The 13,221-nt window shown below is 44.3% G+C and overlaps 1 protein-coding gene across 1 annotated transcript in view; it reads right to left on the bottom strand.

Moving 5' to 3' along the window:
- The window catches only part of LOC130107218 (glutamate receptor-interacting protein 2-like), a 296,900-nt gene that overhangs the window by 20,449 nt on the left and 263,230 nt on the right, over positions 1-13,221 (bottom strand). The window contains exons 14-17 of the mRNA XM_056273700.1: positions 5,511-5,591; positions 3,583-3,646; positions 2,275-2,420; positions 1,289-1,433 (exon numbers count right to left, since the gene is read on the bottom strand). Of these exons, the coding sequence (XP_056129675.1) occupies positions 1,289-1,433; positions 2,275-2,420; positions 3,583-3,646; positions 5,511-5,591 (436 nt within the window). The remainder of the gene's footprint in view (positions 1-1,288; positions 1,434-2,274; positions 2,421-3,582; positions 3,647-5,510; positions 5,592-13,221) is intronic.

Below are 13,221 nucleotides of genomic sequence, written 5' to 3'. Positions count from 1 at the left end.
AGATTGAGTTTCTGGAGCATCACATTTGTGGGGTCAATTAAACGCTCAAAATGGCCAGAAAAAGAGAACTTTCATCTGAAACTCGACAGTCTATTCTTGTTCTTAGAAATGAAGGCTATTCCATGCGAGAAATTGCTAAGAAATTGAAGATTTCCTACACCGGTGTGTACTACTCCCTTCAGAGGACAGCACAAACAGGCTCTAACCAGAGTAGAAAAAGAAGTGGGAGGCCGCGTTGCACAACTGAGCAAGAAGATAAGTACATTAGAGTCTCTAGTTTGAGAAACAGACGCCTCACAGGTCCCCAACTGGCATCTTCATTAAATAGTACCCGCAAAACACCAGTGTCAACATCTACAGTGAAGAGGCGGCTGCGGGATTCTGGGCTTCAGGGCAGAGTGGCAAAGAAAAAGCCATATCTGAGGCTGACCAATAAAAGAAAAAGATTAAGATGGGCAAAAGAACACAGACATTGGACAGAGGAAGACTGGAAAAAAGTGTTGTGGACGGATGAATCCAAGTTTGAGGTGTTTGGATCACAAAGAAGAACGTTTGTGAGACGCAGAACAAATGAAAAGATGCTGGAAGAATGCCTGACGCCATCTGTTAAGCATGGTGGAGGTAATGTGATGGTCTGGGGTTGCTTTGGTGCTGGTAAGGTGGGAGATTTGTACAGGGTAAAAGGGATTCTGAATAAGGAAGGCTATCACTCCATTTTGCAACGCCATGCCATACCCAGTGGACAGCGCTTGATTGGAGCCAATTTCATCCTACAACAGGACAATGACCCTAAACACACCTCCAAATTGTGCAAGAACTATTTAGAGCAGAAGCAGGCAGCTGGTATTCTATCGGTAATGGAGTGGCCATCGCAGTCACCAGATCTGAACCCCATTGAGCTGTTGTGGGAGCAGCTTGACCGTATGGTACGCAAGAAGTGCCCATCCAACCAATCCAACTTGTGGGAGCTGCTTCTGGAAGCGTGGGGTGCAATTTCTCCAGATTACCTCAACAAATTAACAGCTAGAATGCCAAAGGTCTGCAATGCTGTAATTGCTGCAAATGGAGGATTCTTTGACGAAAGCAAAGTTTGATGTAAAAAAAAATCTTATTTCAAATACAAATCATTATTTCTAACCTTGTCAATGTCTTGACTCTATTTTCTATTCATTTCACAACATATGGTGGTGAATAAGTGTGACTTTTCATGGAAAACACAAAATTGTTTGGGTGATCCCAAACTTTTGAACGGTAGTGTATGTCTATGTGTGTGAATGTGTGTGTGTACCTCTCAGCAAGCCCTCTTTTGGTGAGCCCAGATATAGTTATGGGGTCGAAGGGCTCCTCAGTGCCTGAGATAGTGATACCGAGAGGGCCACCATATCGCCTCAACTCCACTGTGTAGATAATGCTGCCTGATGTTTCCTGTTCATCTGAAATTCATGCAACACACAGAAACACACACAGAGACACACACACACACAAAAACTGTTTAAGTTCTGTGAGACAGATGAAATTGCCTGATATGTGTTGCTCATTTGAAAAACATTTGCATTTCTTTCTCTCACCCCTGCCCCCCCCCACACACACACACAAAGATATTATTTTAAGAAGTAGGTCAAGATTTTAACTCATCTGGAGAATACACCAATGAGGATGCAGTTTCTATGGAAACCAAGTAGACATTATTCATCTTGCAGAAACACACAATCACATCGTTTCTGTGTGCATGTTTGTTGTGCATGAGGATTTCGGTTGTGTGTGTGTGTGTGTATGTATGTATATATATATATATATATATGTGTGTGTGTGTGTGTGTGTGTGTGTGCATGCACATGGTGTGAGTCTGTGCATCTAAGTGGTGCTGGAAGATATTATGTGTGACTCTGCATCCTGAGTCATCTTTTGGATGACCAGCAATCAGTGCTTTTGTGTACCTGTCAGAGAGAAAAAGGAAAATGTGTGACAACGTCACTTCATATTTTTGTCTTTGTTTATGTATGTGTGCTTATGTTTTGCACGCATGTGTGCGTGACTCGGGTATAAAACATATCTGGCCAACGTGTTCGTCAGCAGACGCTGTGTTTTAAAAAAAATGGAGTTTGATACAACATTTCCCCCATGTGGTCAATCACAGTAGTTGCACCTGGCACCAGGTTGAACTGAAGTCAAGCAATTAAAACACTAAATCACAGCTTAACAAATCAAACACACACACACACACACACACACACACACACACACACGCACGCGCACACACAAACAAGGACATACCTGAGTTGTCCTCATCTTTGCGTATCTTTAGTTTGACCAGATCTTCACACTGCTGCAGAATCTGTTCTGCGTCTTCTTTGGAGCAGTTCTCCAGCCTGATGTTGTCTATAGCCAAAAGTTTATCACCTGGCTCCAAGGTACCCGTTCTGAAGGGGGGCGGGGGGTGGTGGTGGCGGGGGGACAAGAAAGAGAACATAGTAGACAGACAGGAAGAAAATTATTCGTTAAGAAAGAAAGCTACTTTATTTTGTCATTGTATGGTTACAACAAAAATCATCCTCTGCATGTAACCCATCGTATTGTATAGGAGCAGTGGGCAGCTGCAGTGCCCGTGGACCAACTCCAGTTCTTCTTTCCATTGCCTTGCTCAGGGGCACAGACAGGAGTATTAACCCTAACATGCATGTCTTTTTGATGGTGGGAGGAAACCGGAGCACCCAGAGGAAACCCGCGCAGACACGTGGAGAACATACAAAGTCCACACAGAAAGGACCTGGGACAGCCTGGGGTTCGAACCCAGGATCTTCTTGCAGTGAGGCAACAGTGCTAACCAATGGGCCACCGTGCTGCCCGAGATATGTGAGAAGGAGGGTGGGAGAGACAGAGATCATCAAAAGTTCCTTTGAGTTTTCTCAATTTTTACAAATAAATTCCTTTTAGACTGTTTTGCTAGAATAGAATAGAAAAATAGAACTACACAAAATGTTTGAGCCTTACTGACAGAGCCAAACAATAAAGTTGTAATCCATGCATTATCTGATCCACTTATCCTGCTTGCAGGGATGCTGGAGCCTATTCCAGCAGTCATTGGGTGGCTGGTAGGGAGACACCCTGGACAGGCCATCACACACACACACACATTCATACCTAGGAACAATTTAGTATGGCCGATTCACCTGACCTACATGTCTTTGGACTGTGGGAGGAAACCCACACAGACATGGGGAGAACATGCAAACTCCACACAGAGGACGACCCGGGATGACCCACCAGGGTTAGACTACCCTGGGGCTCGAACCCAGGACCTTCGTGCTGTGAGGTGACCGCACTAACCACTATGCCACCGTGCCACTCTACAGTTGTAAACTGTAAAGTAAAAATGTTGCATACATGTGTGGCACGCAAAACCGAACAAAGAGAAGCAGAACAGTGCAGAGCAGAGCAGAACAAAAACAAAACAAAACAAAACAAAACAAATAAAACAAAAATAAAACAGAACAGGACACACCAGAAAAGAATAAAACAGAACCTGTATTAGAGGCAGAACAGAATACAACAGGATAGACTAAAGCAAGAGTTGTAGTATACCTATGTGCCATGCTGGCCTTCTTGATGTCAGAGATGATAAGGGGCTCTCCTGGTTTCTTACTGGCTGTGGAGGGAGGAGGGGATAGTGGGTTGGTAAATCCTTGCATACAATTTCACAGTCCATACAACGCAGCAAAAATGAGATGTGTGTTTTAGACAGAAAGAAAGCTACTTTCTTTTGTCATTGTACAGTTGTTCGGTTACAATGGATTTGTTCTCTGCATTTAACCCATCGTATTGTATAGGAGCAGTGGGCAGCTGCAGCACCCGGGGACCAACTCCAGTTCTTCTTTCCATTGCCTTGCTCAGGGGCGCAGGCAGGAGTATTAACCCTAACATGCATGTCTTTTTGATGGTGGGAGGAAACCGGAGCACCCGGAGGAAACCCACACAGACACGGGGAGAACATGCAAACTCCACACAGAAAGGACCTGGGACGGCCTGGGGTTCAAACCCAGGACCTTCTTGCTGTGAGGCAACAGTGCTACCCACTGGGCCACCGTGGCGCCCAAACATTTTATAAATACTTAGGTAACGACCACAGATGACTAGACTTGCTAGCCCTTGGCTAAGGGGTTGGACCCTTTAGTTGACTGGTGAGTGCAGTTGCCTGTGGTCTGGGCTATCCGGGTTTGATTCCCGGCTGCCCCCTGAATTCGCTACATTGGTGTCAGAAGTGGGATGGTCAGACTGTGAGGCACTTCTTGACCTCCAGCGCCCTCCATGTCAAGGATTTTTCTGAGAGGCAGGATCGGCAGGTAAGTATCACGGAAAGACTTGGAAATGGGAGTCACCTGTGAGCCTGAGTCAAGAACTGAATTATACTGGATTCCTTCAATAGTGATGACAGCAGCGGCTCCTCCTCAGGGAGGAGATGGAGCGTGAGTTACGACATCACGAGCGGCTCTTGTTAGATATCATCACCTTCTTAAAATAATGGCCTAAGTCATATTTTCAAGTTTTTCAAAAACCAATAAACTGAAACAGATATAGAATATATGATATTTCTTAATCATTTCACACAAAAAAGGTTGTCAATAGTAATATATTGTCATCCGCTCCCCTGGCACACAGCACTACCGGTGAAAACACAGATCATCCAAAAGATAGCGCCACTGCAACATCTTCAAGAGGTTCTTCGCATTACAGGAGGTTATCTGTCCGGCAACTGTACACGCACAAATAATCTGACCTTTAGAACGGTCTCGCCTCGGGTCGCGGCATACATATCGCTGAAATATGGCCGTTTATAGCGGATACGAGGTAACCTGTGTCTTTGGGCTTTGAAAAGAAGGCTGTAATTCTTTTCCTTGTATAGCTTTCATGTTCAGCATTTTGGAAAACAGACTTTTTGTACTTTTTGTTTTGTAAAATTGTTATGTGCCACTGTTTTGGTTTTGAGGCCAGAGGACTGAGATGAGCAACAACAGAATAATATATGAACTTCTACAGGAGAAGGAATGAGAAAGAGAGACGAGAGAGAGCGAGAGAGGCAAAAATACTGATCGACATAGAAGGACTGTGGCTGTGTGCAAAGGGACAATGTGTGTGTTAGCGTGTGTGTGTCCTGGTGCCTATATCTCTTTCCAAACAAACAGTAAATTCTCAAAGCTTTCCAGTGTGTGTCTGTGTGTGTGTGTGTGTGTGTGTGTGTGTGTGTGTGTGTGTGTGTGTGTGTGTGTGTGTGTGTGTGAAGCAGAAAGAGTGACTGTCTCTGTGTTTGTGTTACAGCAGGGTGTGGGTGTCAGTGACTGATTTCTGGTTATGTGTGGCCGTGGGTGGTGATGTGTGTGATTGCCTGTACATGGAAATAGGGGACGGCCCGACGGAGTTTAAACACACGGCCAAGAGAAAGCACATGCCCGAAACAGAAAATATATCAGGTTAGCAGTGTTTATCATCGCCTGAGTGTGTGTGTGTGGTCTTACCACTGATAGTGAGCCCAAGTTCAACTCCTCTCTTCTTAGGTAGTTTGACATGGAACGTTCCACTACTTGGCACCACTGACTCTGTGAACACACACACACACACACACACACACACACACACACACACACACACACACACACACACACACACACACACACACACACACGCACACACACACACACATGCACAGAAATTAGTCTCTTAAACAGAACTAGACAGACATACACGCACACACACGTATCTGAATAAACAAGTATATTCAATCTTTTTTTTTAACTACTCTATTATTCCCCGCGGGGCAATTCTTCCTCTGCATTTAACCCATCCTAGCTGTGTAGCTAGGAGCACTGGGCAGCCGCCGTGAGGCGCCCAGGGACCAACCCCACTTCTTCATTCCATTGCCTCGGTCAGGGGCACAGACAGGAGTAACACACATGTTTCTTTTGATGGTGGGGGAAACCGGAGCACCCGGAGAAAACCCACCGCAGACACGGGGAGAACATGCAAACTCAACACAGAGGATAATCTGGGATGACCCCCCCCCCAAAGGTTGGACGACTCTGGGGTTCAAACCCAGGACCTTCTTGCTGTGAGGTAACAGCGCTAACCACTGGGCCTCCGCGCCGCATCTTTCAGCCTCTCTTCTATCGACTATTCATTTTCAGTTTACACCATCATGCTTTCTGAGTCACACATATGAAGTGCTCAGAGTGAAACATTCAAATACCACCATATTTTCCATATATTCTCATGACACAGAAGTGGAAGCAGTCAGGTTGGCTTTTGAAGTATCCCGAGAGAGTGTGCCAATATCAGGCAGTTGCGTAATATCAGACTAAACTTTTGAACTGTTGAAGTAACAGATGATGGCAATGACCTGGTTAGCGAAGCAGATATAAAACACACCACAACTAACAGTAACATGTCACGGTAGCTTTCCGCCCTCAAGCAAAGGTAAGTGCATGGTAAATAAAAACAAAAAACAACAACTGTAAAGCAGCAACTATGCACAGGGTGAGATTTGACAATATCCTGAAAAAAAGAGAAGAATGGGGGGGAGTTACCAAGAAGTACTTGCATATGGATGGGGAAGTTATCAGGCGTTAGAACAAAAGCAAATCATTTATTCAAATATCATGTTCCCATCCTGTAACACCTACCTTCTTTACTGACATGACAACTTTCTTCTCAACTGATAACTTCTATTATTACAATATACAGGATTTTTAAAATATTGAAGTTGGTCTTTTTTATTTAGCTGTTCTATTTCGCAACTTCAAAATTTCCATCTAAATAAAAAAAATAGGGCGTCCGGGTGGCATGGTGGTCTATTCTGTTGCCTACCAACACGGGGATTGCCGGTTCAAATCCCCATGTTACCACCGCCTTGGTCGGGCGTCTCTACAGACCAAATTGGCTGTGTCTGTGGTTGGGAAGCCGGATGTGGGGATGTGTCCTGGTCGCTGCACTAGCGCCTCCTCTGGTTGGTCAGGGCACCTGTTCGTGGGGAGGGAGAACTGGGAGGAATAGTGTGATCCTCCCAAGCACTACATCCCCCTAGCAAAACGCCTCACTGTCAGGACAAAAGAAGCAGCTGGCGACTCCACATGTATCGGAGGAGACGTGGTAGTCTGCAGCTATCAGCAGAGGGGGTGGAGCAGTGACTGGGACAGCTTGGAAGAGTGGGGTAATTGGCCGGATACAACTGGGGAGAAAAAGGGGGGGGGGAATAGCCTTAACCAGTAATGCTGAAGTGCTTCAGAGCAAACGTACATGTGAACTTTATGTACCATTTGCTTGTGAACAAGATGAGAGGATTGGAGAATCTCCCTGACCTCACATGTTGTTTCGTTAAGATGAAGAAACAAATAAGACAGTACTGGTTCAACTAAGAATGGCTTAGTCTCACCATTTACTGATAATGTTCTTTGATTGTAAGCTCTGAGCAGGAGCCATAGGCATAGATTTAAGTAGGGACCAGGAAAGATGAAATATCTCTACCAACATTTAGACCTGTAATCACGACCAAAATGGAGACAATTTTTTTTTCATTCCAGTGGGTGCAGTCGCATACTTCATACTTAGCCAGAGACGGTTAATGGTCTGTACTTTCTGGCTCAGAACACTCTGTAGGCTTACTGCATACTAACAGAGTCGCTCAACACCACCTCATCAGTACAAGATGGAGACAGAAGATGAATGGAGAGTAAGTAGTTTGGTTATAATCGAAAAAGACTTGGTTTGTCTTTTTTATGTCTTCTTGTTGACTGTAAAAAGGTTAGGGGGAAACCCCCCCCCTAACATACTACTTTCCCTTGTGTTGTCATCCAGAGTAAGCTATAGGCATGTCTATGTGGGCATAAACTTGCTATCTAGGCAGCTAGTTAAACAAGCTAAGGCAAGCTACGCCACCCCAATTCATATGATGGTCTGCCTTAAATAAACCAATTTCATGCTTTTTTGTATCGTTGTATCGTATAATGTTATACAGTGACTTACAGAAACTTTGTGTAGATAGCTGACACTAGCTAGCTAAGTGGAAAAAGTTTATGTTGGTCAAGTTCTGTTCAGGATGTGCAGGGGATAACGTTAATTCGCTAGCTTATTTTTGTGAGCAAATATGAAAAAGGTAGGAAAAGGTTGTTTGATGAAACAGGGGAATACTTTCTTGTTTCCGTGTATGCGTTCATCAGTCAGGTCTGCGCTTTGACGAAATATGAGAACAGTGAAAAGAAAAATGGACATTGTGTGTTTTTTCACCAAGTGCCAATCTGTGAGTAGGAGATTCCCAGCTGTATAGTAAAGACGATTAGCTAATAAATATATAATTTTAATTAACGAAGGGCCAATGAAGAATTTATATAATTTATCATTAGGTCACAGGCATAGAAACACAGGTCACTGAGGGTGGCAGCAGCAGCATAGAGCAGCACAGAGTCTCAGATAAGGTTTTAAAATTGTTGTCTAGACACCTGAACTAGATAAATAAGCCTGCCATTTGATTCTTTGAGCAGTGTTATAGCCAACTGCTGGCCATCCTAAATTAATATTAAGAATATTCGTGTTTATTCTCTTTCAATTGCTTTGAAAATGCCTATTTTGCAAGTGGCATACATCAATTAATGATGTCACAGTTGTAAACGGTGTGATTGATAGGCGGTTACATTAGCAACTGGCGATCCGATAGTTAAACACATTTTTTTTATCAGTTTGTGGAGATTGGCAATGCAAGGGATGAACACAGATTTTGACAACAATGACAGCAGCAATGCAAGGGAGAGTATGAATCCTGACAACACCAGGGACAGTGGCAGGATCATAGAGGAAGAGAGACGCAGTGAAGATGTCACTACTATGGACGTTGTTGAAAAGCCATACCAATTTGACCCTGGATTTATTGAAATTCAGAAATCAAATAGAGTCCTGCATTTTAACCAAAGTTGGTACAAACTCTACCCACGGCTTCACTACAGTCCCTCCTTGATGGGCAATTTAGATCCTATGTAATAATGCCATTCAGAATATAACGTATTTTGCAACATTTAGAATAGAACCAATATCCTGCAATGTAGTGCTTGATGGTATACTAACAATAAGCATGGTTGCTTTGTACTGTGCCTAAGCAGTACTGACCCCCCTCCCCACTCCCCCGCTGGCCTGCACTCACATTGCACTTAACGTTCTGGGCCCGAGCAGACTTACGTCATTACGGTTCAATTTTTTGTGTTGAAGAGAAGCACTCTCGTATAGCACAACAGAGTTCATGATTTTATTGTGGCTTATTTGGAGTAATTTTGGGCACACTGACACATGACCCTCTCACGTGCCTTATAGATTTATCAGTTATGCAATGCAGCAATTTTCAATAAATCTAGCCACCATGTTTTTTAAATGGGACAGTCGCATAACTGATGCCATAGCCCTCAAGTTCCTTTCTTAGGCACGGTTAGCGATCACACTAGATGCGTACCATACCCAAATCCAACTGAACAGTGCCCAAGCCCACCTCTTCAAGCGGACAGAGCACAGTACACTGAACCGTGCCTGAGCATGGTATGGAGTGATCACGCTAGTCAAACAAACTGAACTTTGTGGGTCAAATATGCTTGGGCACGGTACAGATCACCTCGTGTGAGTACACCCTTAATTGTTGTTCCCGTCAGATCTCTACTGTAGTTTGTTTACAAAATTAACCATATTAATTTTGTAAACAAAATTTGGTTTACCTCTGGTTTACCTCCCTCCGACACATTCCACCCTACCGTTATGGATCCAACTTTCAAGCCAAACCTATGCCCTTGGCAGGAGCCACAAATTGTCAGAAAGGGACACGTTTCTGTCTTGAAGGCTCCAAAGCTACGATTGAACTGTACACGTTTTTCTGAAACCTGTGTCACAGGAGGGACAAATGACCCATTTTTCTGAGAAAGCTCAATGTAATCAACTTGTGAAACTGATCTGGCTTGTGAGGCTGACGTGTCTGTTTGGCCGATTTAAACTCTCCATTAACCTTTTGTCTCACGGTCTGCCTCATTACTGTTTTTCCTGTGTTGATTGAATGGACTGTTACTGACGGAAACACTAGTCAGACAGAAGAGGATGTGAAGCTGGAAATGACAATCTCTTCTAAAGTTGGGAAAAATACAGAACGGCACCATTTTGAGCTAGGGATTAATACAAAACTAAGAGGTAGAAAAGAACACGTTTCTTTTTCAAGTTTTATGCATATTGAAGTGAGCTTGGTCATGCAGTGATGAATGGTAATCAGTCTGTCCACCCCTTTACAAAGATAATAGCTTTCAGCAGCTGTGTTTGCAGTCGGTTCACCCTGTGAGCCTGTACGTATGCATGTTACTTGTTTTGCTAGACTTTTTTTTTCTAAACTCCAAACAAAATATGAAATGATATATTGAATTCTCAGAATACAGTTCAAATGTGGTGGTTTTCAGTTTATGTGCATTTGAATTGCCCTTTCAGTGCACATTTTGATTAAGGAGAAGCTGGTTTCAACAGCTGAATAACTTGATTTAAATGTTGGCAGGAGATAACCTGTTAAATACCAGACAGATATTTTGTTGGTGACAGACTAAACTGCCACAGCCCAGCCACTGAGGATGCACAAGCCAGTGCTTTCTTAGTGCCTAAACCTGGATAAATGGGGAGGGTTGCACGAGGAATCGCATCCGGTGTAAAACCTTTGCTAAGTCAAATATGCAGATCATAAATCAGATTTCCATACTGGGTCGGTCGAGGCCCAGGCTACCAATGACCGCTACCGGTACTATTGGCCAGCAGGGTGCCGGTGGAAACTATGCTACTGTTGGGCGAAGGAGAAGGGGAAGGCATGTCCAGAGGCAGCGGGAGAGGAGGAAGTGTAGGAGTGTGGAGGTGAGAGTCAAAACATTGAATGTTGGCACTATGACTGGTAAAGGGAGAGAGATGGATGATATGATGGAGAGAAGGAATGTAGCTATACTATACATGCAAGAGACCAGGTGGAAGGGGAGTAAGGCCAGGAGCATCAGAGGTGGGTTCAAAATTCTTATACAATGGTGCGGATGGGAGGAGAAATGGGGCAGGGGTAATTCTGAAGAAAGAGTATGTCAAGAGTGTGTTGGAGGTGAAGAGTGTTGGACAGAGTGATGAGTATGAAGCTGGAAATCGAAGTTGTGATGATAAATGTTATCAGCACATATGCCCTGCAAGTTGGGTGAGATGGAAGAGAAAGAAGAATTCTGGAGTGAGTTGAATGAAGCGGTGGAGAGTGTACCCAAGGAGGAGAGAGTGGTGATTGGAGCGCACTTCAATGGGTATGTTGGTGTGGGGAACAGAGGTAATGTGGAGGCGATGGGTAGGTATGGTGTCAAGGAGAGGAATGTGGAAGGACAGATTGGTGGTAGATTTAGTGAAAAGGATGGAAATGGTGGTGGTGAAAACATATTTCAAGAAGAGGGAGGGACACAAGGTTAAGTATAAGAGTGGAGGGTACACACAGGTGGACAATATCTTATGCAGGAGGGATTGGAGACTGCAAGGTGGTGACAGGGGAGAACGTAGCTAGGCAGCATGAGATGGTGGTCTGTAGAATAACTTTGGAGACCAAGAAGAGGAAGTGAGTGAAAGCAGAGCTGAAGATCAAATGGTGGAAGTTAAAAAAGGAAGACTGTTGTGTGGAATTCAGGGAGGAGGTAAGACAGGCACTGGGTGGTAGTGAAGAGTTGTCGGATGGCTGGGCAACCACTGCAGAAATAGTGATGGATACAGCTAGGAAAGTATTTGGTGTGTCATCAGGACAGAGGAAGGAAAACAAGGAGACTTGGTGATGGAATGAGGAAGTACAGCAAAGTATAAAGAGGAAGATGTTGACAAAGAAGAAGCGGGATAGTCAGAGAGATGCGTAAAGCAAAGAGAGAGGTGGCAAAGCAAAGGAAAAGGCGTATGGTGAGTTGTATGACAGGTTAGACACTAAAGAAGGAGAAAAAGACTTGTACCAATTGGCTAAACAGAGGGACCGAGATGGGAAGGATGTGCAGCAAGTTAGGGCGATCAAGTATAGAGATGAAAATGTGCTGACAAGCGAGTAGAGTGTGCTGAGAAGGCGGAAGGAGTACTTTGAGGGGCTGATGAATGAAGAAAATGAGAGAGAGTGAAGGTTAGATGATATGGGGCTAGTGAATCAGGAAGTGCAGTGGATTAGCAAGGGGGAAGTGAGGGCAGCTATGAAGAGGATAAAGAGTGGAAAGACAGTTGGTCCTGATGACATACCTGTGGAATTATGGACATGTTTAGGAGAGATGGCAGTGGAGATTTTTTTATTTAAATTTATTTCTGATTTTTCCCTTTTTCTCCCAATTTAGTGGCCAATCGCTCCATATTCTAATTCAAACACCCACCCTCATACTGTATGCATTTGCCAACTGCATCTCTCCGGCCGGCAGTCTCGAAGGAGACACCTTGCCACTTTCATGACAAGGCAAATCCAGGCCGAATCACTGCCTTTTCCGACACACACAGAGACGCATTCATGTGACGAACACAAGCCGACTCCACCCCCTTCCCGAAGACAGCGTTGCCAATTATTGCCACTTCATCGAATCCGGCCATAGTCAGATCTGATGAGACCGGGGTTCGCACCCCGGTCCCCAGTGGGCAACTGCATCGACAAAAAGCCAATGCTTAGACTGCTACACCACCGTGGACCCATGGCAGTGGAGATTTTAACTAGATTGTTTAACACAATCTTGGAAAGTGAGAGGATGCCTGAGGAGTGGAGAAGAAGCATACTGGTACCAATTTTCAAGAACAAGGTCGATGTGCAGAACTGTAGCAACTACAGAGGTATAAAGTTGATCAGCCACAGCATGAAGATATGGGAAAGAGTAATAGAAGCTAGATTAAGAGGAGAGGTGACGATTAGCGAGCAGCAGTATGGTTTCATGCCAGGAAAGAACACTACGGACGCGATGTTTGCTTTGAGAATGTTGATGGAGAAGTATAGAGAAGGTCAGAAGGAGTTACACTGTGTCTTTGTGGATTTAGAGAAAGCATATGACAGGGTGCCGAGAGAGGAGGTGTGGTATTGTATGAGGAAGTCAGGAGTTGCAGAAAAGTATGTAGGAGTGGTGCAGGATATGTATGAGGGCAGTGTGACAGTGATGAGGTGTGCAGTAGGAATGGCGAATGGGTTCAATATGGAAGTGGGATTACATT

Source organism: Lampris incognitus, chromosome 2 (assembly GCF_029633865.1).
Source record: "Lampris incognitus isolate fLamInc1 chromosome 2, fLamInc1.hap2, whole genome shotgun sequence".
Lineage (NCBI taxonomy): Eukaryota > Metazoa > Chordata > Actinopteri > Lampriformes > Lampridae > Lampris > Lampris incognitus.
Note: the sequence above shows the minus strand (reverse complement) of the source record. Positions and strands in the feature narration are given on the sequence as shown.